This window comes from Gracilinanus agilis, chromosome 1, assembly GCF_016433145.1.
Source record: "Gracilinanus agilis isolate LMUSP501 chromosome 1, AgileGrace, whole genome shotgun sequence".
Taxonomy (NCBI): Eukaryota; Metazoa; Chordata; class Mammalia; order Didelphimorphia; family Didelphidae; genus Gracilinanus; species Gracilinanus agilis.
The window spans coordinates 181,207,886-181,233,131 of NC_058130.1; the positions used below are offsets into that span (position 1 = coordinate 181,207,886).

The 25,246-nt window shown below is 34.5% G+C and overlaps 1 protein-coding gene across 1 annotated transcript in view; it reads right to left on the minus strand.

The window, feature by feature from the left end:
• Positions 1-644: 644 nt before the first annotated feature.
• Positions 645-25,246, minus strand: part of ERCC4 (ERCC excision repair 4, endonuclease catalytic subunit) — a 38,865-nt gene continuing 14,263 nt past the window's right edge. The window contains exons 5-11 of the mRNA XM_044657331.1: positions 18,164-18,344; positions 16,980-17,108; positions 13,476-13,586; positions 11,045-11,624; positions 7,911-8,003; positions 2,062-2,174; positions 645-1,571 (exon numbers count right to left, since the gene is read on the minus strand). Of these exons, the coding sequence (XP_044513266.1) occupies positions 838-1,571; positions 2,062-2,174; positions 7,911-8,003; positions 11,045-11,624; positions 13,476-13,586; positions 16,980-17,108; positions 18,164-18,344 (1,941 nt within the window). The 3' untranslated portion in view covers positions 645-837. The remainder of the gene's footprint in view (positions 1,572-2,061; positions 2,175-7,910; positions 8,004-11,044; positions 11,625-13,475; positions 13,587-16,979; positions 17,109-18,163; positions 18,345-25,246) is intronic.

Below are 25,246 nucleotides of genomic sequence, written 5' to 3' on the forward strand. Positions count from 1 at the left end.
ATTAAAAAGCTTTGAAACACTAGCATATAAGACTCTGATCTTTCAGGGGGCCAAGAGACTAGGGGTATTTGAAGGATGAAAATTCCAAGGTTTTATCAATACTCACAAATTCTGCAAATAAGCAATTCACTTTATAGTAAAAAAATGAATTAGGTAAATTATATTACATTATATATATTTTCCTAATTAGAAATTCGGGCTAATAATTCTCCTAGCTGTTGTACTTTTCATTCAATTGAAATTGGACAGTATTGGCAAAAGGCAGTTTCTTTTCTTCTGGGGATTTTGGTGGTACATTGGTTTATTTCATTCAGTCATCGCAGAAAAATTGGACTATATGTATGTATTTTATCACATTTTTAAAAGCACCAATTTCAATTCATTAAAAAATTCCTTCATCCATAGACAGTTAAAGAAATTTACATAGATACTAGGGACTTGCTTCATTTTTAACTGTGTTAGTATCCTAAAAGAATGATTTGGGGGAAAAAGGAAGAAAGTTGACAGCTTTAAAAAGACTTCCTTGACGTGTCATAAAGATCTCAAGGTGGCATAATTGAAAGAACATTGGCCTATGAGTCAGGAGATTTGATCTCTGACTAGCTCTGGCTACTAACTAGCTGTTTGACTATGGGTAGGTCACTTTTCCTCTCTGGGCATTTGTATCTTTATATGTACACTGAAGGACTTGGACTAGATGATTTCCAGATTTGAAAATTTTAAGATTTATATTCCACTGGCTGAAAGGAAAACAAAGAAATAAGAGCATGACTGCCATTATAACAAAGGACAACAAAGTGTATAGCGACATGATCAAAATAAGCCACTGCTATGATTTCATTTTTTAACTTTTCCCTGAGCTGTAACTTCTGCATAGGAAGTATGAATGAAATCATAAAGCTGCTTAGCATTTGCAGCATTTCCAAGAATACTTGAGAGGTTATCCTGTGACAAAGTTGTTAATTCTGCAATGCTTTTAACATGATTCATTAAGGAGCAACAATTTTTGGCATTGACTCCTGGCATTTTCAATAAGAAGTCCTGGGGTCCAGGATTATATTTTTCTGAATCAGGAAGGGTTTCAGCATCTGCTGTGATGGCCATGGCTATTGTTGCATCCGGCTGTGGCTTGTTCTGTTTCAACTCCTCAAATAGCTCAGCAGTTGCATGTGGGGAGGGGCACCAAAGGATACGGAGTCTTGGGAAATGAAGAGTAAGAAGAGTAAGTTTGGAACTAATATCATTGCTGGAAATCTCCTGATGTAAAGAGCCTCGAGAAGTAAGAGAAAAAGGTTTACTGGGATCAAACTCAATCAGAAGTACTGGGCGCTTATAGTATCGAGACATGGAAATGCACTGACTATAGAGACGACCATTATTTAAAGAGCCAATCAAATCACTGATACTTTTCCTCTCCACACATATTTCTGGAGTAAGGATATAATCTCCAACTTCTAACGTAACTGGCTCAATGTCAATGCCACGTCGGTGAATCAGAGACGGAAGTTCACTTCGAAATTCTCGCATATCCACAATTATGCTTTGTTGCAAATTAATCTTTTCCTGGCCACCTATGAAAAGAATACAACTATTTAGAATGTTAAAGAAAGAAATATATTTGAATAAGGACTACAAGTTTATTTAAAGTTTAAAACCGTCTTTTGTTCAACTATGATTAATGTCTGGAAAGAGTTTTTAACCAACGTCTATTAACAATCATCCACAAAATTTCTGAAAAATACTTTATACTATCCCAAATTAGGTGCATGGCACTATCAAGTTTCCTACATAAGATTTTTTTTGGATATAAAGCTAGGTTGAATACTGCTGGTGTACCTCTCACAGTTAGCCCAATTTGATTTTGCTGAAAGACATAATGGGTCTGATTGTCAAAAGTGACTCTACAAGACAGAATTCCAGAATTATGGTGTTGGAAAGAACTTCAGAGATCATGTACCAGTAGTTCCCAACTTACAAATGAAGGGTTTATAAATGACAAATGCATACAAATAAGTTTATCTTAAGGTATAAAGCACAGATTTGAAGATGGCAAGAACTTACCTGCTTTGCGAGTGTCAGTGGAAGCATGTGTAGATGTAGCTTCCCTTACCAGGTCTAAGTTTGTTTCGTCTCTGCCTTCTCTTTCTTCAGGGATAACCATGCTTGCCTTTTCTCTGAAATATGAAATGCAAAAAATTTAACTGAACAATGAGAACTTTAAATTTATTTTTCACATATTTTTCAAATATAAAACAATCCAAATAATTTGATGTATTGCTAAGTGATATGTTAAAAATAAAAATATACAACAAATGATCACTATTAAAAAAAATAGGCTGTGTACTACTTTGCAGCTCTCCAGTAGAAGACGGTGTATTTTTCACTCTACCAGCTCTTTAAAGATTTAATAATTCAAAATTTTATTATTGGATAGTACAAAAAAAAGACCACGAGGGGAGTGTTTGTGATAATAAATTATTCCTAAGTATTTACAACATTTATGCCTAAACAATTGCTATGCTAATTAGAAAAGGAACAGATAAAAATCAATGTATTTTTAAAAAATTGAACAAATATTAGATTTAAAATAATTTATTTGTAAAAATATTTTTTTTTGCAAAACGAGAAACAAAATAAAACTTTAATAAGCTAGATCTCTCAACTGGAATTTTAAAAATACATGAACCTTTTTGAGGAAAAAGACATACAACAGGAACAATTAACAAAAGAGAATTATAACAGTTAAAAACAACTTCAAGGTTGTGCAGTATTCAGCACACATTTAGGTCTTTGGGCCAATACAGTTTGTATTTTCTCAATTCAAAAACTCAAGCCTTTAATGTGTATCCCATCAGTGCATGATATTGTGCTAGGTGAGTGTATATAACAAAAGGCCTACTCTCTTATATTCTATTAGGGAGTATATAAAATCTAAACACATAAATAACCACAACTTAATTTGAGCAAGAATATGAAGATCAAAGGAAAGTCTTTCTATGAGAAATGCCAACTGAGTGAGTTGAGGTTTGAAGAAAACTAAGAATTCTAAAAGCTTGGTACCAAATAGGTAGGATCTAAAATGCAAAGTTAGGGGAAGAGAAAGACAGTTCAGCTGACATGGAGAATACATGAAGGGGAGAAATGTGAACTTGGTTTAGAAAAGTAGTCTGATGGCTCAGATGATAAAGGACTTTAAATGCTAAAATGAACAATTTATATTTTATCCTAGAAACAATTAAAATAGAGAAGTGACTTATGACTTAGAAAGGTTAGTTTAGAAGATGTAAAGCGGAGTAGTCAAATTTACAGCCTTCAAAAAACCCAAGTATGGCATGAACCAGCTGGAAATATCATTGGGAAATGTTTAACAAAATAAATAAAACTATAATGTAACATGTTAACTTTTGTTTTTAAATATGTGGGTCACAATATGAATGTGTACTGATTTGAATTTGACGCTGATGAGAAAAATGAATCTAAAAATTGGTAGATTCACTTAAGCCAGGTGAGATTGATGAGGATATACACTAGCGTGGTGGCAAAGAAAAGAGAGCTGATGTAAAATATATTATGGAGGTAGGATTAAATAAGACCTGGTTTTGAACCTGGATAGAAAGAAGGATAATGGTGTCCTCAAAACATTTTATACACACATGCACACACACACATGATAATTGAGGTTTTGCATTGCCAACATGTGGTGGTCACACAATTCTCAATAATCAAAATAAAATTAAATTATGTTCCCCTACATTATTTATAAAGGCAGATAAAAAAAAACTGATATATGTATAACCTATATCATATTACCTACTGTCTTGGGGATGGGGGAAGGAGAGGAAGGGAACATAGTTTACAAAATGTCAGAAAGCAATTATTAAAATTACATTTATGTGCAATGTGGAAAAGAAAAATACAAAAATCTGAGTGCCTACAATATGCACAGCACTGTGCTATGTGGTATATGAAACGAGTAGAAGACTAGAGGCTGGCCTTAAGGAGTTTATAATCTAAGAGGCAAAATTAATAACAAGCAATAATTAGGAAGCTGAGGATTGGTATCCCAGAAGTGTAATTAAGGTGAGAAGTGTCAAAGAAGTCTGCTATTCTATTGAAGTTGTGAAAGATTTTAAAATAGGGTTGAAACAAAACAAAAGGGGGGTTCTGATTAACCAGAAAACTTGCCACTTAATTCCTTGAGGACTTTGGTCATGTCAGCTTTCATTTTTGTTTAAATCTGCTATAGGCTAAAAGTCAAATATATAATTTTGAAATATTAATTATGGTTTTTAGTCATACGGCTTTTTTATAGACAATGAATATAAAATCAAGTTATTATTAGGATGATAAAGAAGAGAAGTTGGTCACAATAGGCCAGACACTATTTTCAGTCCAATTTCTTCAATACCCAATAATTACAAAGGTCATGCCTTAAATGCTGAAGAATAAAACTTGACTACAACATTGACATCCAGTAATCATTACTCTATCATCACTTACTAGCTGTGAGTCTTTGATTAAGAACTTAATGTCTTTAACCTTCAGTTTCCTAATATGACAAATAAGGATATCACAGAATTGAAATGAAGATTGGATGAAATGCACATGGAAGCACTTTGTAAATTGTGAAGTATAACACAAATGGAAGGTGCAATTATTATTATTAATAATAATAATAATAACCTTTACCTTTCATCTTAGAATCAATACTGAATATTAGTTCCAAGGCAGAAGAGTGGCAAAGGCTAGGCAATGGGGGTTAAGTGACTTGCCCAGGGTCACACAGCTAGTAAGTGCCTGAGGCCAGATCTGAACTCGGGACCTCCCATCTCTAGGTCTGGCTCTTAATCTACTGAGCTACCCAGCTGCCCCCAGAAGGTGCTATTATTAATGCATTAGAGTGATAAAATAACATTTAGGATAAATGCCGACTCTTTACTTTGGCCCTTTACAATCTGGCTCTAGTCTAATTTTTTAGGATGGTTACATATTACTTTTTCTTTCATGTATTCTTTAAGTTCTAGCCAAACTAGAAGACTTGCATTTCTTTATATCCAGCCTCCAGGCCTTTGCAATTCATCTAGGCTAGAAAAGTTCTCTCTCTTCACCTTTGCTTCTTGGAACCCCAATTTCCCTTTCAAGGCTCATAAGATTTAGTACTTGTAGCTCAGTTTGTGTCTGACTCTGTGACCCCATTTGAGGTTTTCTTGGTAAAGATACAAGAATGGGTTGCCATTTCTGTTTTCTTAATACAGTATGGCAACCATATATACTTATAAAGTTTTTGCATTTCTAGTATCAATGATTAATATTTGTTAAATTAAAAATTTACAAATTATTTTATAATTTTTTCAACTAGTTTTACTAAGCAAGTTAAAAATAATAATTAAATTTTTGGCTATGGCTTCAAAACTAACAGAAAAAAATAACTACTTTAAAATGCAAAGTATAAATCTTCAAAAATTATGTTAGTTATATTCAATTTATTAATAAGTACAGTAAAACTTAAATAAAAATGGCAATTTGCCCCCCAAAGTTAAACTTTTGATTTGAAGTGAGTCTTCCAAATTAGTCACTTAAATTAACTTGATTTAACAACTAAATATAATCTTTTTAAAACAAGGGTTCTCTACTTTCGACACGAGGCTAGTGAAGTTGACTGTACAAACACATAAAATTTCACTAAATATGTCACTATTCACATTTACTCCTGATTCTCTATTAGTAAGGTTTTATCATATTTATTTTAACACCTTCAATTCAACACAGTCGACCTTTAGAAAGTTCAGAGATGCATTAATGGCAGAATGTTCTAGGATCCTGAAAAAAAAAAAAGGTTTTTGAACCAAGCTCTGCTAGTTTGTAACATGGGACATTTATGGTATCAGAGTCTCACTCTCTTAATTGGTAAAATATGAATAATAATACTAGACCAACAATGTAAATTGAGACTACTGCTATTCCCTCATAGGTAGAATCCTACTGCTAACAGTTTTACCGCCAAAGATATTTTTCCTTTACTTATAAGCTACTGTACTGGTCTTTTTATGCTATTCCAAAGACTACAAACAGGTCTTCCACTGCTAGCTTCAATGTTTTATATTAGTATATATTAAAATACTTTAAATAGTAATATTTGCATTCCTTAGAACTTGGCATATACAGGCTGTGGTAGAGGTCATACTCTAAAGTCTGACTTTAATATAAATACTTTTTAATATAACTGATCCCCACAATACAATTCCTTACACAAATTTTGCCTTTTAAAGCATAGTTCTCAAAGTTCAAAAATTTAACTGAGAGAAAAATATTATAAAAAAACCTCAATACAGATGATACTTGAAATGGCAGAATTCTTAAAATTAAAATAGAAAATTAGTCGTAAGAGAGTTTTATACTTATGTCAGGTGTCAAGCAAAACTATATCTGTCAGTTTATATAAAAATGTCCTCATATGCTGTGGAGAGCACTCCCTCCAGCATGCTGGGGCATGTGTGCCAAGTTTTTGCCAACATGGCCCTATGGCTTCCATTCACTTGTCTAAATTCTGTTATCTGGAATCATATAGAGTAAATCCAGTTTCCTATATGGCAGTTCTTTAAGTACTTGAAGACAAATATAATGACTTCCCTCTTTCTTAATGCAAGTTTAAAAAAAAAAAAGTCATTCTATTTTATTCATTTGTTTGTTTGTTTATTTTTTAAAACCCTTACCTTCCATCTTGGCATCAATACTACATATTGGTTCCAAGGCAGAAGAGTGGTAAGGGCTGGGCAATGGGGGTTAAATGACTTGCCCAGGGTCACACAGCTGGGAAGTTTCTGAGGCCACATTTGAACCTAGGACCTCCTGTCTCTAGGCCTGGCTCTCAATCCACTGAGCTACCCAGCTGCCCCCCAAAATAAGCATTTATTTTTGAATTTGAAATTTCTCCCTCTATCTAAACCCCAACTCTGGTCTAGATAAAAATAGAATAATAAATATTTCCCATTTATTTGCATAGTTACCTGTTTTCTTATTTAGTATAGAAGAAAATATCTAAGTTGTGCCTTTACAATGGATTTAAGTATTCCTTAATCTTAAGTATGGGTTAGGACATATTTAAATACAGAATATCTATTCGTGATATCTAGAAGATATTTTATACTAGTCCAGGGAAAGGTAGAAGATTAAGTTTTGATGCAAAAAATGTTACATAAAGATTGAGAGAGAGAAATGAGGTTAGGGTACCTTATAATTATGGAGGGTTATATTATATAAACGTGTGGCTACAAAAAAAAAGTTTTGGGAATAGCTTTGTATTGGAGGAAGGAGAGTACGATACATGCAGTGGATATACTGGTGAGGCAAGGGTGAAGGATAGGGAAAGCTAAAAAAGCAAACTATTTACTTTTCATTTCTGTCTAGGACCTTAGTGGAAGGTAGTGTGCTACTGAAAACCATCTATTTTCTGTATCTGGCAGCTGTGTATTGCCATAGGTTGTCAATGATTACATTGGTATATCAGGAGTATCTTGGAAAACTGAAAAGTTAAACTACTTCAGTTGGGCTCAGTATTCTCAGGTTTGCCTTTCCAATTCTGGCTTTACCTTCTGATTTCTGGGAGAGACTGGGGAGGGGAGAAAGAGACATAAAACAAGAAAGAGAAAAAGAAACAGAGGTGTATTAACTACTAGTAGGGGAAAAAATGGTCAGATTTATATTCTCCACAGAAGCTTTACCACACTACCTTTCTTTTTCTATTTTTCCCATTATCCAGGAAACTTAGGAAAAAATCAAACTATTTGAATATAACAATCTCTTCATACTTATTACATGTGCATTTTAGGTTTTTCTTCTGGGAACACACCCTGGATCACTTAAGGGAACTCTCTTGTTCGTTAATTATACTCTAATGTTCTATTTATTACCTAATGAGTTTCTCAAAAGCTTCTTTTTCTTTCCGTAAAGCAGTAAGATAGCGCTGTTCTTCAGTTGAACCTCCGTATATAAGAAAATAAACCCTGAAAGTCAAGACAGAAGACTGTTAGGTCATAAAAACACAGTCCTTAATTCCAATAGGGAAGAGTTTAACTCTAAAATTTTGCAACACAAAGTACACAAATTATTAATATTTGGCTAAGAATAAAAGGTTCTATTAATCATACTTATAAAACTAAGCCGTTAAATTCTACCTATTAAAAGTTTTATTACTATCTTTCCCTCTGTCAGAAAAAAAAATCAAATTTGGGTAAACAGTGAAATACAACTAGAGAAGATGAATGATTATTTCCTCAAAAATATAAGAGTCCAGTGACCTATAGAAATTATATTCTTTTCTTATATTTGTTTTACATTCCTACCAAAAAAAATATTAAAAATGTTAGATTGTTTAGTTATAGAAACTAATCTATAAAAGATCATATGTTAGTGGAAAATAAACAATAAGTGAAATCTATATGATCTTTCTCCAGGCTCAGGCCTTTTTTCCATTGGTAAATGTCTCAACAGAATGGAGATATCATATATTTTATATAAACACAACATGTGACACACATGGACTTTATCAACCTTCTCAAAATTAATTATACATGTATCTTCTTTTGGGGGATTGGTGGAGAAGAAAAGTCTACTCATTTTTGTTGCCTCTTTTTTTTTTCTTTAGAAATGTTTCACTGATGCACTTTTCTTCTTCATATCACAATTACTTCCCAATGTTTCTCCCCTCCTTTATCCCCCAAACTCCCTTGTAACAAAGAGTTACAGACAATTTGCCTCTTTTCTATTTTGCTTGTAGCTGATATTGCTGGGAGGTAGAATCAACTATATCCCTTCTGCTCTGTACCTCCTTTCTCCAACTTCTTAATGTTTTCCTCCCTTAATCCCATTTTTTAAGAAAAATTCTCTCCAACTTTTCTGGGTTTCCTTGTAAACCTTTTTTCATGTTACTAACTGATCTAATCCAAGCAAAAGAAATCTTCTTCAGAGTATACATACTATCACTAAGCACAATGAGAAGTGAGTATGAAACATTTAACTACTCACTGATTACTTTTCTCAGCTAATTCTCTATCCAAACTTCTAATCCTGTATTACTTTTGATTCATTTCTACTGGTCTTATATGCCAACATATGTTTATCTGAAAGGCTACTTTAGTTATACAGCCAGAAAGGTTTCTTTTGGCTGATGGTGATTCAGAATAAGTTCAAGATAATCATTTTGATGTTTATTTCTCTCAAAATTGGACATCCAAGATACTATACTCATAAGTTCAAAGAATCTGAGCCTATTGAAAATAACCTCTAGTCCAATTCCTTACCAAATAAACCCCTTCTACAATGCCACTCACAAGGGACTATCTAGCCTCTGCTTAGACATTCCTTTGGTTACAGGAATATCAACACGCCAGAAAACAACTTATTCCATTTTTGACAACTCAATTTATCAGAAAGCTCTTTCTACTGAAGCAAAATGTCTCCCTATAGCAGCATTGGCAAACCTTCTGGAGGTGCCCAAATTGTACCTTCAAACTGCCCGTGAGCCCCCAACATTACCCCAGATAGTGGAGTGAGGAAGTGCTCACACTGGGCTGTTGGGTGGAGGGGTGGGGCATGTGAAAAATGTCCTCACATGCTGTGGAGAGCACTCCCTCCAGCATGCTGGGGCATGTGTGCCAAGTTTTTTTTTTTTTTTTTTTTTTTTTTTTTAATTTTAAACCCTTAACTTCTGTATATTGACTTATAGGTGGAATATTAGCAAGGGCAGGCAATGGGGGTCAAGTGACTTGCCCAGGGTCACACAGCTGGGAAGTGTCTGAGGCCGGATTTGAACCTAGGACCTCCCGTCTCTAGGCCTGACTCTCAATCCACTGAGCTACCCAGCTGCCCCCTGTGTGCCAAGTTTTTGCCAACATGGCCCTATGGCTTCCATTCACTTGTCTAAATTCTGTTATCTGGAATCATATAGAGTAAATCCAGTTTCCTATATGGCAGTTCTTTAAGTACTTGAAGACAAATATAATGACTTCCCTCTTCCTTAATGCAAGTTTTAAAAAAAAAGTCATTCTATTTTATTCATTTGTTTGTTTGTTTATTTTTTAAAACCCTTACCTTCCATCTTGGAATCAATACTATATATTGGTTCCAAGGCAGAAGAGTGGTAAGGGCTGGGCAATGGGGGTTAAGTGAATTGCCCAGGGTCACACAGCTGGGACGTGTCTGAGGCCGGATTTGAACCTAGGACCTCCTGTATCTAGGCTTGGCTCTCAATCCACTGAGCTGCCCAGCTGCCCCCCCCAAAAGTCATTTTAAAATACTGAAAACTATCATCAAAAGTGAGGCTGAATGTAAGCTGAATAATTTTTGGCAAAGATTACTGGACTTACTCAAATGATTTTACATCTTAATCTTCTAATCAATGAAAATACAATGTGATAATAGGGTAATGAACAATTAGAAGTAATTTGCTAGGATGAGATCTAGAAAGGCATTGTATTTAGAATCAGAAAACCTGGTTTTTAATTTCAGGTTCTGCTATTTAATGTATGACTTTGGGCAAGCCACTTCCTATCACTGAGTCTCAGTTTCCTCATCTATAAAATGAGATAACTGAACTAATACTACTTGCCTGATGTTGGATTTTTAGATTTTTTTTTAAACCCATACCTTCTGTCTTAGAATTGATACTGAGTATCAGTTATAAGGCAGAAGATTGGTAAGATCTAAGCAATTAGGGTTAAATGACTTGCCCAGGGTCACATAGCTAGGAAGTATCTGAGACCAGATTTGAACCCAAGAACTCTTGTCACCAAGCCTGGCTTTCTATACATTGAGCCACCTACCTGCCCCTTTTAGAGTCTTTTAAATAAACACTTTCCAAATTCATGATTATACAGTTTAGCAAACAAAATTTCAAATAATTTTTAAGAACGGTAACAACTATAATTCATAATAATAATTTAAGGAGGAAAAAAGAACCAGTAATGACTTTGGGTTAATGCCAAAGAAAAGCAAAACTGATGAAAAAAAATCTGTAATTATACTCACAAGAATTTAATACACTTGCCTCATAGGCTTCCCAGGCCTACTTGCCCTATAAATTTCAAGCTGACGAACAAATGTCAGTTCTGCATCATATAAGACAACGTATCTTGGCTCTACTTCATGAAGTACCCTGGTCAGGGCATAGGGGTCACCACAACCCAGAAGTGGATGGATGATAGTGAGGGGTTCTTTCTGGATGCCATATGCAGCATCAGATGATAAATTCATATGAAACACTTCAGGTTCTGTTTCCTTGAGGCAGCTTTCTTGGTTGATGCTTGTTTCTTTATAATCAACTTCTTCAGTTTCATCTTCAATCTTTGTTATCATTTGAGCTAAAGTCAATTCTTGCTTCTTCTTTGGAGGTCTTTGTTTTGTAGAAGTCCTGACTTTGGCTTTTGAGACTTTGGATTCTTTGCTAGATTTCTGGTTTCCCTTAGAATTGTCTTCCTTTTTTAATTTCACCTTCACTTCTCCAGCTTTGTTATCCTTTCCAAAGGTTTTCGTATATAATTTCAATAAGAAAGCCTTTGCTCCAATAGTGATATATTCTCTAAGCTGTGCACATGTTCGATCATCACTTGCACAAATGAGTACTTGCCCTAAAGCCAAGAAAATTTAAAAAAAATTTCACATCTCACTTTCAAAAAATAAGAAAATCTAATTAATGCCTTTTGAGTAAAGATAGATAATTTATAAATGATTTTTAAATTGTTGTTGGAAGTTTGCCAAATCTTTTGGCTAAAAGTCTAAGTTGGATATTTTTAGTATTTTATGAAAAAATACTAATATTACAAATAAGATATAAAATATTTTTATTAGTAAACTTTTAAAAAATAAAAACTTTCCTATACTATCAATCTTTTAATCACTTATCTACTTTAGTAAAGAACAAAAAGAAAATATACATTACCATATTTAAAAGACAATCTTGTTTAAATTATTTTTATCTACTATAAAAAATATTAGATAAAATCATAGCTATAATTTATACTTTTATGTCAGTTACTTATAAACTTAATTTTCAGCTTTTATTTTTACATTGAAATAACACATATATTTTTATTTTCTGGATAAAGGATGAATGAAAATGCATATATAAGGTGCTTACTATGTGCCAAGCACTATGCTCTGGGGATACAAAGAGAAAATCCAAATAGTTGGTGTACTCAAGCAGTTCACATTCTAATTGCATAAGAGTGCATAAAGGACAGTCTGCCTTCAGAAAAGATGAGAAGGATCAGTGGTTCTCAGGGTTTTAAGGTAGCACAAATGGCAAGACCCAGGAGTTTAGATGATATAGTTGTTGGGCAGATGGAAAAGCCCAGTGGAATACAATCATTAAATGACATGGTTACAGTTATAGACTTAGTCAGTGACTAAGCTAAGGAAGAAGTGGGTGATTTCCAATCTGGTGCCTTATTCACTTGAATAAACCAATAATTCACAGGTTTGTCTCACATAATTCAAACACACTTAATTGAAAACAAACAAATACTAGGATGGAAAATGCTAACAGATAGAACTTGTAGCTAGTTTGCTAAAGCTAACCTGAAAAAATTAATCTTTTACTAAAAAAAAAAAAGTCTATTGTGTGTTATAAACAAGGATTTGAACTTGGGAAATAGGATCTGGGAAGGAAAACAAAAGGCCTTCTAGGGAAGATTTTCTTTAGAATGTTGGGTTTTAAATCATAACACAATTATATTTGGAGCAATATTCAGATACCTTAAGAATGTAAGATTGTCAAATTTTTGATCTATAGGAATTAAAAAGCTGAAGAGATATAAAGCAGAAAAAAGTGATGGGTACATTATTTTCTTTAAAGAAATCATACTAAAAATATTTCAGAACTGAGAAACTATTAACTTACTAGACTAAAACCATTTAAAGACAAGAGAATCTGGTGAGAAACTACATTATCATGTGCATATATTAAATTCAACATGCATTTCATTCTTATTGTATGTCTTTTGTCAACAACTCTCCTTTAAATTCAATTATGTGAATTATTTGAGAAAGGACTTGGTAAATGTGAACTTAAATAGGACTACGACTAACTTTCTGTGCAGATAACTGATAATTTGTGAAACAAGACTATTTCTATTAATCAAACAGAGGCTTAAATCAAGAACAAATACAGCATACTATAAACTAAAGTTTGATTCTTTCTTGATTTTTCTTCTGGAAAATGGACTAGATCTTTGTAAAGTGAGCTCAAAAGTCCTGCAACCTCTAAAAAATAAAGTCCTTCCTTCAGACAACAAATCAGGTAAAACACAGATAATTAAGCTATGGTAACAATTACTATTGGGCAGGTTCTTCATGTCTTACATTTGGCACCTATTAACTTATTTTTCAAAAGAATGATTTAAGAGTCATTTCTAAGCAGTTTACCAAAATGGAACACAACTGCTTAATCCAAAAATATATATTGTTTAGTTTATTCCTACCTGGACCACCAAGAACTTCACTGTTGTTATTTTCCGTTTCAATTTCTTTCAATACTTCAGTTAGGGCTTCCCATTTAGGATTACTTTCTAGAACTAGTTCTCTTTTCGTTTCTGCAAAATAATAAATGATAACTTTGCTTCATGTGGAAACTTCCCTTCTTAAGATAGTCAGTAGTTCAATTTGACAAACTTTGAATTATTAAATATTATTGTTAAATTATCTGTTAAATATTTATTGCATAAAGAGCACTGCGCCAGGCATTGGTAAAGATATGAAGTGTAGATGAAACATGGTCTTTGCTTTTATGAAGCTTAAGTTCTAATAAAGAATAAGACAGGGGGCAGCTGGGTAGCTCAGTGGATTGAGACCCAGGCCTAGAGATGGGAGGTCTTAGGTTTAAATCTGATCTTAGACACTTCCTAGCTGTGTGATCCTGGGCAAGTCACTTGACCCCCATCGCCTACCCTTACCACTCTTCTGCCTTGGAGAATACACAGTATTGACTCCAAGGAAGGTAAGGGTTTTATTAAAAAAAAAAAAAAAGACAAAGTCAGATAACATACACATAATATTTCATGAGGAGTGTACCAGATAGGTGCAAAACAAAGTGTTATGTGATGCCTGAAGTTACTGACAGAAGTGACCAGAAGTCTTTATGAAAAGATGGCATTGGAACGGAGCTTTAAAGATAGGTAGAAATTCAAGAAGTGAAGCAGGAGAAGGCATTCAATTCAAGGCACAGGTGAAAAACCACTAGTCTGTCTGCTGTACAAGAGTTTCTTTTTATTCATTAAGACTAGGAAAGGCAGGGTGGCACCAGATTGTAGAGGGCCTTTAAATAGTAGGCAAAGGAGGTTGAACTTCATCCTGTAAGCAGTAAGAACCACTGAAGATTTCTTAGTAAAGAAGTGACATGACAGATCTTTGTAGCAGGAAAATTAGTCAGATAAGCAGAACTGAAGAATAAGAGTGAAGGCAAAAAGACATCAGGAAAGAGGGACAGAGGTCTATAATTTTGCCCACCTTACATTTCTGCCCAGAGAATCTTATGGAGGAGAAGGGCTGGACCCAAGCCTTTCTAAGTACCCTCTACCTGCTAGAAGGTGGAGTATCCAAGGCTTTAGAACCTAGCCTTTGCCTAGTAACCACATCTCTAGGAGATTACAATATGTTCATTTACTACTAACCACCTCCTGTTTTTCTCACTATCACTATATTAATCAATCACTAATTACATATACATAGGAAGAAAATTATCATTACCCCCCATCCCCTAACCTCTTGTACTCTCAGTCTATCTTTCTTAACCAGAATCCATTCATAGCCCATTTGACCCTCTCTTATCCTTTCCAGTTTGTCCTCTGGAACTTTCATTTTTCATAGCAAACAAAACTTCCCCTTTGAGCTGGAATACTTTCTCTCATGTTCCATCTATCTACTTGCCTTTACTGAGATATGGCTTTTCCTAGGAGACACTGCATCCTTGGCCATCCCCTCCAGCCCTGGATATTGTTGTCTGCCCTTGTTATCAAAGAGGACCAATAATATCACAGGTTGATGTCTTGACATGTGCATGAATGGGATTTAAATGAGGCAGAGTTGCACAAAGTTGTCAGCCTCACTTTCTTCTCATTATCAAAGTCCAGTGGCAAGGCAAAAATCAGGATGACTGGCAGTGGCTCAGAATGCAGCAGATGACCATGACATCTTCATTGTCTGACTGAGCTCTAGGCACTCCACAATGTCTGCTTCAGACACCTTCATGGCCACTGGAACAAAGTATTCTCACCCGCCCATTCTTCTGGGGAAAGTTGCCACATGTTTGGTGTAGACAACCCCTAACTCACTGATGGGTTTAAGATGTTTCAGTTAACCTCAACATCTTTTAGCCCACCTCCCAAGATGGCTAAAACCTCACAATTTATGAGTTCAACTATATGCTTTTTTAAAATATAGCTAGAATCTACTCCCTAAATGTGTAGCCATGACAGAAAAAAAAAGTGTATATTTATAGAGGCTTTCTAACTCAAAGGGATGAAGATGATCATAATGAAGATATAGGAAAGGATAAAGGTCTTACAGTGTTAAGTTTTGCTCCTCTCTTATACACTTATCATGTATTATTTTATATTATAATTTTTTGAATATAACCTATCTTCAGAGTAGATTCCCAGCTCCATCAAGACAGGACCTATATTTTACATAAACTTGGTTAGCACTGTGCTATGCATATATTAGATGCTTAATTAATGACTATTGCAAACAACTAATAACACCTAGGTGATAATGGCATGGTGGATGGAGTGCTGGATTTGGAGCCAGGAACATGTGGGTTTAAATCCTGCTTCATTGACTACTTTGTGTGTGACACCAGGCAAGTCATTCAACCCTCTCAGTCTTAGTATCCTTACCTATAAATAAGGAAGGTAGACTATAGAGCTTTTAAGAGCCCTTGCCTTTAAGCTTTAAATCTGTGATCTTGTAATCTTTCTTTGTATTTTTAAAGTTTTGTTGATGATTTTGCTTTTTGGGATCATTTCCTGATACACTCTCCTACTGAACCCTTCCTTTCAACAAACAGTTGAATAAAATCAACTGACAAAATTATCAAAACTGGCAATGCATTATTATGTAATACTGAAAAATTTTTTCTTCTTTTTACAAGTATTTAAGGAACACCATGGTTCTATGAATTAGGCAGAGGGAAGTATTACACTTATTTCATACTCTGGGGTAAACTGATGACTAATCTAAGATATCTGAAAGTAAATTGTGGAAATAAAATTAATATCTCTTCAGTTCCCCTAAAATACTCATGCTCTGAGACTCCTATGAAGCTAAAGAGAATTTTAAAGGTCCTGACAACATACAAGCTTCACATATGGCAGCCATGCAGAAGTGCTGAAGAGTATGTTGTTTCAGATTAAGCATAACATCACTATATTCCCTACCTCACAGGTTTTTGTGAAGAAAGCACTTTGAAAATCCTGAAGTAATAATATAGGCATCAAGGTAGTGAATAATGTACTGGCCTGAGTGTCAGGATATGAATTGGAATCCTGCCTCAGTCACTTACTAGTTGAGTGGTCCTGGGAAAAATCACTTGATCTCTCTCAGGTTACACTGGAAAATGAGGATAATAATAGCATCTACCTCACAGAATTTTGAGGATCAAATGAGAACATATAAATATAGCATTTTACAAATGGAAAAGTGTGGATGAAATGCATTTTAAATAAGAAACTTGACAAAAAATTTCGTATTAATGATTTAAGTTGTTTTCAGCAAACAACAACATAAATAAAGTCTACTTTTGGTTTCTGCAGAGAATTTACTTTTAGAAGCATATACAAAGGGTTAGCTAGTAGCTTGATGAATATTTCCTAAACATGTGACCCTGGGCAAGTTACTTAATCCTAACCGCCTAGCTCTTACTGCTCTTTTGCCTTGGATTCTAAGACATTAGGTAAGGGTTTCAAAAAGAAAAAAAACATATACAATACCTTGGTTTTCTTTTACATTTGTTTTTTCAGTCATTTTGCACTTTTTATTCATTCTGGTATCTGGAATGTGATAAACTCTTGCTCGAGCATTTACAAACATGGAAGTACTAGAATCAAGAAATAGCCACCCTAAAGAGAAAAGAAAGCCTGACATTTTAGATTCATATCTTACATTTATGAGACACTTTTGCCTATCATAATCTTCTTTGGTTTTATGATATATAGTTAATTCCCAAAGTTAAACAGATATATACAAATAGCCACCATTCCACTATCTTGAAGCTACTTCTGCCATCATTCTTCAATACTTGATCAGCCCTTTGTGCTCTAGGGCCCCAGTGATTTTGCTGGTTCTGCATCTATTTTCAGAATGTCATTGCAAGAGCTTCCCCTCCTCTTCACCAAAGTACCAGTGTAACAGGATCAAAACTTACTCCATAGCATCTGTGGTACTACAGCCTTTGCTCTTTCCTTTCTTTAGTCCCTGCCTCCCTGTTAATGGAGGTGCTACAGCAGAAGCCAGTGAAGGGAGAGACATATTCTTGGTGCCTTAGGTTTAAATTTATGTTTTCCCTACTAAAAAAAATGCCATAAATAATACTTAGAAACAAATGAGATAATGTTTATGTACATATAATATATGTAACATTGAATACATACACACACATCTTAACTACAAAACACCATAGAAATACTACCTTAGAAATATTATTAGGTTCTCTAACATTATTAAAATTATGGCATATCCACCTTATCTGTTAAGTAGACTACTGGGGGCTAGAATGTGAACTAAACCACAATTTACAAATATTATTCCTATTTGAAAATTCACTGTGCTAAAAAACAAAAAGTCTACTTGTAAAAAATAGAATTTTGGGAACAAAACCATTTTGTAAGTTGGGGACTATTTGTACTATACTTACAGTCTTTTCTGGGAATAAAATGTTAGATTCTGATGTGAATATTTAGTATTGCACAGAACAGAAGTTAAGTAGGAGGAAACATTAACCATCAACAAAACCTACATCCTTATGCTTTGAATCTAATTTGAAGTCTTAGGACAGTATGTGGGTTCAGTATAACATTCTTTTCTTTTCCCCTCTATTCCCTGAATAGGCAAAGCTCAATCTTCTGGTTCTATTCTCAAAACAACTTAAAGAATATTAATACTTTTCATTTCCCACCTGAATTTTGGCCAAATGCTTTTTCAGTTGCTCTCAAAGATTCCAGAAGATTAAGAAATGTGACACAGTCATACTGAGAGAGATACTGTAGCAAAGTACGTAGTATCTTCAAATCTTGCACCAAAGATTTAGTCTTTGCTCCAAGTTGGTGCCACAGAGGATCTAAATAGTGGCGAATTGTCTAAGAATAAAAATGAAAATTTGTATTGTTGCTAAATTATGTTCAACATAGTTATTAGAAAACATTATGGGCAAGGAAGCACAAATCCATCTTACTTCATATGCTTTTATGAATTTTTTTTAGTTTCAAAAGTAATAAATAATATTGATCCTGGTTATTTACCTCATGGTCAAAATTAATGATATCACAGAGAGTAAATTATTAAACATATATACTAATGAAGGGGAGAAGAGGAATTAAATAATCTAAAAATCATTACTTAGCTTAGAATATACTTTTTTAAGCTTAGAATATACTAAAAGGAAAAGTTAGTCAACACATAAACACTTATGATGCTTATACACTGACATAGCTATTAAGTGGGAGGTCACATTTGAACTCAGGAAGATGAATCTTCCTGACTTTAGTCCTTATCCACTGCCACATTGCTGCCCTTGATAGAGATTATAGAATAACAAATCTTCATTAATTTGTATTAACGAAGACCTTGAAAAATCTCAATCAGGTTAGATTGAAATTTATCTTTGTACTTCTTTTAGAGTTTGCTAAAACAAATACATAAATAAAGTGGAGGTCTCCGTTCTCTGATCTTGGAGGAGAGAGGGAGGACTCTTGCCCACCCCAGGACTGAGTGGAGACTATCTGAAGGTTTCCTTGGACATCTGAATACTCAAAGACCTGTTGCCATTTCTGAATTCTTCTGATACCATCGTGAAAGAGTTCTAGGATATATCAGTGGCCAAAGGGTCGGCGAACCTGGCAGGCCACTGGACCAACCGTGAAGACTCTGTCTGTCCTGCCTTACTATAGAGACCCCTTATTATATTATTACTCTGTTAGATTAGTTTAGGATTAAGATATATGGGAGGGAAGGAGAATTCCTGGTCTGGTCACTTGGCTTGACCAGTGAAGAAGGACCTTGACACTTCAGGCTAGATTAGGGATACCTCTTACCACCACCCTCTCCCATCTTACTCATAATAATAATAATAAATAACCTTTTGTGAGCAGTCAGATCATAGTGTTCCTGAGAATACAGGGAAGAAGTGGATAAAGGGAAAGGCTGTCTGTTCAGGCCTTGGCTTCATAAGTCCAAAGCCACTAGCCATTCAACCTTAACCCAGCAGGGTTGTGATCTGAAAGGGGTTTCTTGGGGTCAAGGCATTCAAGCCAAGCCCTGGGGACCTAACAACATTAACCCCTAGAAGAATCCCTTACCAGGTTACCAACACTTGCCCATCTCTGTCAGTACACCCCCTTCACAAAGAATACCCCTTTATTCCCTCCAGTAAGGGTAAGAGAGTTGCTCAGGCAGGCTTCATCACATAAGCCTGTCTAAATTAACATCTTGAGCTCCCAGAATAATTATCCTTATACCTCCATGTGGTTATGAACAAATGACATCTCTGTTATTTACTATAGGAGTATTGGACCTTGTGAGCTTTGAAAGGTTGGAAAAGCCTCCAATGGTGCTTTTAGCAATGAGAGTTGGTACGATCAGTAGCTCAGTCTAATGAGGAGCGAGAACTAAGGATAACCTGTTAGACCCAGTCTAGCAGTGAACTGACGTGGCAGCTAAAACATAACATCCTGTAATAAGGGAGTTACCTTGGCTACACCACACATAGAAATGAGCTTGGAAAGAATTTTTTTTTTAGTAATTCCTTTAAATTTAATTTCCCTCTCTATGGGGAGAGTACTTGGTTTTCTCAAGAAAACATTTAAGTGTCTACTATGTGTCAACTACTGTGGAATAGCTGAACAGATCATAGCATATGAATGTAGTATAACTGTGTTGGTAAGAAACAATGAATATGAAGAAACATGTGAAGATAAGCATGAACTGATATAGTGAAAAAAGCAGAACCAGGAGAATATAATGATTTAATGTAAAATTTAAAAACAGTTTTTAAACAGTTTAAATAGTTTGTTGAAACTGATTTAAACAGTTTGAAAGATCTGAGGTAAACTCAGATGAAATGCTATGATCAACCAGGCTAAGGAAGAAAAACACATTTCTCTCTTTTTGGTGGAGAAATGAGGGAACATGGGCATAGATCAACATATACACACACACACACACACATATATATAGTCAGAACTAGATACTGTATTGATTTTACTTTATTTTTTTTCTTTGTTAAATGAGAAGGTTTAAGAAGTCATACTAGAAAAAAATGACTGATACTAAAGAGAGCAGCAACAAAACAAAACAAAGAAAAAGCTTTACTCTGAAAATCTCTTTTCAAAAGCAGTTCTTTTTTAAAAAAATATTTTATTGGTACTCTGCCAGTCAATATATAAGCAATAGTTATGCAGCAGACACTATGCTAAGTATTGGGGATCTAAAGAAAGGCAAAAACAGTCCTATTTTCAAGGAGCTCAAATTTTAATAGAGGGGAGAAAATATCTAAATAAATAGGTGCTTTAAAGATATAAACAGAATAGATGGAATGGAATGTTAGAGAACAAGGCTTTAACAGTTAGGAGGGCTGAGAAATGCCACTTACAGGTCTGTTTTGAGGTTAAGTCTTAAAAGAAACCCAGGAAACACAGAGATAGAAATGAGGAGGGTGAGCATTCCAGGAATGAGAATAAAAACGTTAATTCTGAGCCTGAATGACTAGGAAGATAGTGGTGTCCTTGAAAGGCATAGTGGGAAAAGGAGAAGGCTTTAGGGAAAAACCGGTAGTGAGTTTTATTTTTGATATGTTGAATTTAAGATAACTAGTTAGAAATGTGCAAAAAGCAAATAATGATGTAGTACTGGAGCTCAATAAAGACAAAAGGGCTGGATATATAGTTCTGGAAATATATCATATATACAAATAACTTATACCATGATAGCTGAATCCATAGGAGTCGATGAGACCATCAATTGAGATACTAAAAAGAAAAGGAAGGCCAAGGATAGAACCTTGTGGGGATACTCAGTGAGCATGCCATGGCTGAATATCAAGGAAAGAAGACTGAGAACAAGATACGTAGGAGAAGCAACAGAGAAGAGTGGGTTATAAACTGGAGAGGACACAGTAGGTAGTGATCACTGGCATCAAAGGCTGTAGTGATATCAAAAAAGGATGGAAATTGAGAAAAGGCCATTAATTAGATTTAGTAATTGAGATTAATGGTAACTTTGGAGAGAGGAGTTTCAATTAAATGATGAAGCAAGAAACCAGACTAAAGAGGGTTCAGAATAAAGTGAGAGGGCAGGAAATGGAAGTATCTAAGATAGAGGGCTTTCTCAAGTTTAGTCCCCAAAGAAAGGAGAAGATATTAGCTAAGGGGGATGGTTGGGTCAAATGAGGGTTTTTAAGGATGGGGGAGACATAGATGTATTTGTAGGCAGCAGGAAAAGGGCTAGAAGATAGGAAGAGATTGAAAATTATATAAGGAGTGGAGATGACTAGGGGGGCAATTTAATGGAGGTTAGAAAATAGGATAAAGAGTACAAGCAGAAGGCAAGGAGAAAGGTTACCTCTTCAAATATTTCCTATTCTACTACAAGACTGAATTCTCTCTTTTAGCAAAGTAAAATAATAACACAAATGCCCAATATGTTATATCTGACAACATATATGATATTATATCCTAGTAATGAACAAGAATCTTTAACCCCTGACTCTTTTAAATGAGACTTCAGTTATTACAATCAGTATGTAGCCAAAGGATATAATTAATCTGGACAATGATTAATGTAATTAACAGAATTACAGTAATTATATTTTGTAAGAGAAAAGTTTAAACTAATGCAGTGAATCTCACTATTTCCTCTTTTTACTGTAATTTTCTATAAGCCAGAATTTTGCAATGGGGTATTTTTTTTCAAGTAAGCAGAAAGCTTATTCACATATATGGCATGTCTGGATGATGGCTGATGGTGTCCTTGGAGAAGTATTGACCTGCTGACCAGTGAACATTGTCATATAGGGTATATTGGGAAGAGCAGTAGTGTTTCATGATCAATAAAAAAGCTGAGACACCTCCTCAAGAAATTAGCACCCAATCATTGTTAGAAAAATATAAATCCCACCCACTATCCATGAGCAGAAAGCTTGACCATATCTGGGCAGAAGGATACCAAGGACAGAAAGATGCCTTGAAGAGATAACTCTCATTTTCAACTATCCTAGGATTGGTGGTTGACTATTGTGGTGGAATCTTGAATGATGTAATGTTAGGGTACAAAAGGGGAGAAAATTCTCATTCAATTGTCTTAGGTAGGAAGAAACCTAATGTGACCCAGCTTTGCTGAGAAACATCAATCTCTCTCAATAAACTTGTTATTGGCTTGGAGCTTTGCCTATTTGTTTTCTTTCAGACTGGCTGAAAAATATTTGCCACAGTAATCTCCTACTTCTCTGCCAGAAGGATAAAATGTTTAATTATCTCTTCTCTAGCCCTTTCACTTGTTATTCAGTTACTCAAAAGAAAATCAAGTCCAGTGATCTTTTTGATTACATTGCTCTACTCATTTTGTACCACCTTCTTTTGGTTCTGATTATATTGCTTTGTATCAATTCATAGAAATCTCTTATTTTTTAAAATTTCTCATATTTATCATTCATTAGTGCATGATAGTATGGGATTACCACATTTTTAGCCATTCCTTAACTGATGGGCAATTTTTTTCAGTTCCTTGCCAGTACAAAATGTGCTATGAGTATTTTGGTCATGACTTTTAGGTAATCCAATAATTCTCTGGGATCTATTTTTCAGGTCAGTTGTTTCCAGTTGACCAATTTTGCTTGGAAGCTGTTATTTTCTTTTTGTATTACTTTCATTTCTTTCCCCCATTTTTCTTCAACCTGTCCTTTGATTTTTGAATTCCTTTTTTGAGTTCTTCCAGAGCTTGAGACTAATTCCTGTTTTTTTTGTTTTGTTTGTTTGTTTTTTAAGTTTTGCTTGTATTTGCATAGATCTCACCATCCCCTATAGGTTCTTCTCTTTGTCCCCATAGAAATTTTTGAGGCTTAAGTATTTTTTCTGCTGTATGCTTATTTTCCCAGCCTTTTTGGGGGGCATATGGACTGGTAATTCTGTAAGCTGCATGCTGATTCTGTCTCCTACAGTAATATGAACTTCCGGACCTCACTGCAGGCTGGTGCCAGGGCCTGAGACTTCAAGGGGTGGGTCTGAGGTGCTTTTGTGTTGATAGAGCCCAAGTCCCAGGATCCCAAAGGTGGCCTGTGTCCAGATTTGGAATCTGGTGCAGTAGGTGGGGGTATGGTTGGAGAACTCCTCTGTATGAAGTTTTGCTTCCAGTTCCCCCTTATCCTGTAAAAATGAACTCTTCTCTGCCTACCTTTCAAGTTCTGTTCAGGGGGAGAACCCCCTCACTCCATCTTGCTACTGGATTTTGATTCCTGTCATTTTGAAGTGTTTTTTAAAGATAGGTTTGGAAAGATAGAACAGCTTTGGCTTTTGTAGCTATTAAGCTGCCGTTTTGGCTCTATCCCAATATTTTGGTATATAGTGGACCACTGTTTTCTTTTGGACTACCTTAAAGTGTATACCCAAGAGTAGAATTTTTAAGCTACAGTTTACTTACTTTCCTTCCATATTTCTAAACTGAAAGTCAGAATTGTATAATTTCAGTGCTACCAATGGTGCACTATGCCTGTTTTCTCATAGCCTCTCTAATACTGAATGTTTCCATTCTTTTTCATCTTTAAAAATTTGCATTATGAGGTTAAGCATTATAATTATTCTAATTTGTGATTTTTTGTGATAATTTTGTGATAAATTTAAGTCATGTTTCTAAATATATATTTCAAAACTTTCTGTTCAAAAAGACTCTGAAATCTATCATGCTCCAGAACTTTCCTTTCCTGGAAACTTACTCTAGCTTTTTAATTCCTACTGTGGAAGTACTGCTAACTCTTGTGGCCTTTCCCTGTGATTAATTTCTCAACATAACACACTATAGTCTTTTCCCTTATTAAAAGCACCCTCATCTTTCTGGGTTCCCATCTCTGTCCCTTCCAGCTTCCTTTTATGTGTTGTTTTCTCTCATTAGAATTTAAGTTCTTTGAGAGTAAGGACTCCTTTTTTTTGCATGCAGTTCTATTCCTAATACTTAGCACAGTACCTGCCATATGTGAAGAAAGAAAAGCCTGCTGACTGAGTGAAAGGAACTTGATTTTATTCTCTTCTAATTTTTTAAGGTGTGACATGTCGTTTTTTGTCATACTATATATGTGGTATAAAATGTTGGTCTAAACCTAATTGATGATAAAACACTCCAGTTTTTTCTAGTAGTTTTTTTTTTTTAATATCAAATAAGTATCTGTCCTCCAAATTTCTGTAATTTATGTTTCAGGGTTTATCAAATATTAGACTATTATTTGTAATTGCTTCTTTTTCTCATCTAATTTGTTACATTGACTAATTAAAAAAACAACAACCCACTAACATAGTTTTGATGACTTTATATGATGAGATCCTAGGCTTTTTGTTTTTTAAAAATGAATCTTATTAGTTAGTTCCAAAAAGGTAACATCTTGGCAATTTGATTGCTGTTAACACCAAATATGCAAATTAGGTAGTCTCATTTTTTTTAAATGACAAAGTCCAATTATAGCTAGGAATATTTCTTCCATATTTAAAATTGTTTTGATCAATAAGTTTTAAAGTTATATAATTAGAATATGTATATTATATATTGACTAAGATATATGTATATATCTTATATATATTATACTAAGATATTTTATTAATTTTGTAACTATTTTGAAAATTTTCCCTTGTTATTATTACATAGAAATACTCATGATTTCTGTGGATTTTGTATTCTTTAACTCAGATGTAGCTATTAATCATTTAAACCAGTTCTTTCACTGATCCTTCCATGTTTTCTAAGTTAAACCATCGTGTCATCTACAAATAGGGATAGTTTTGTC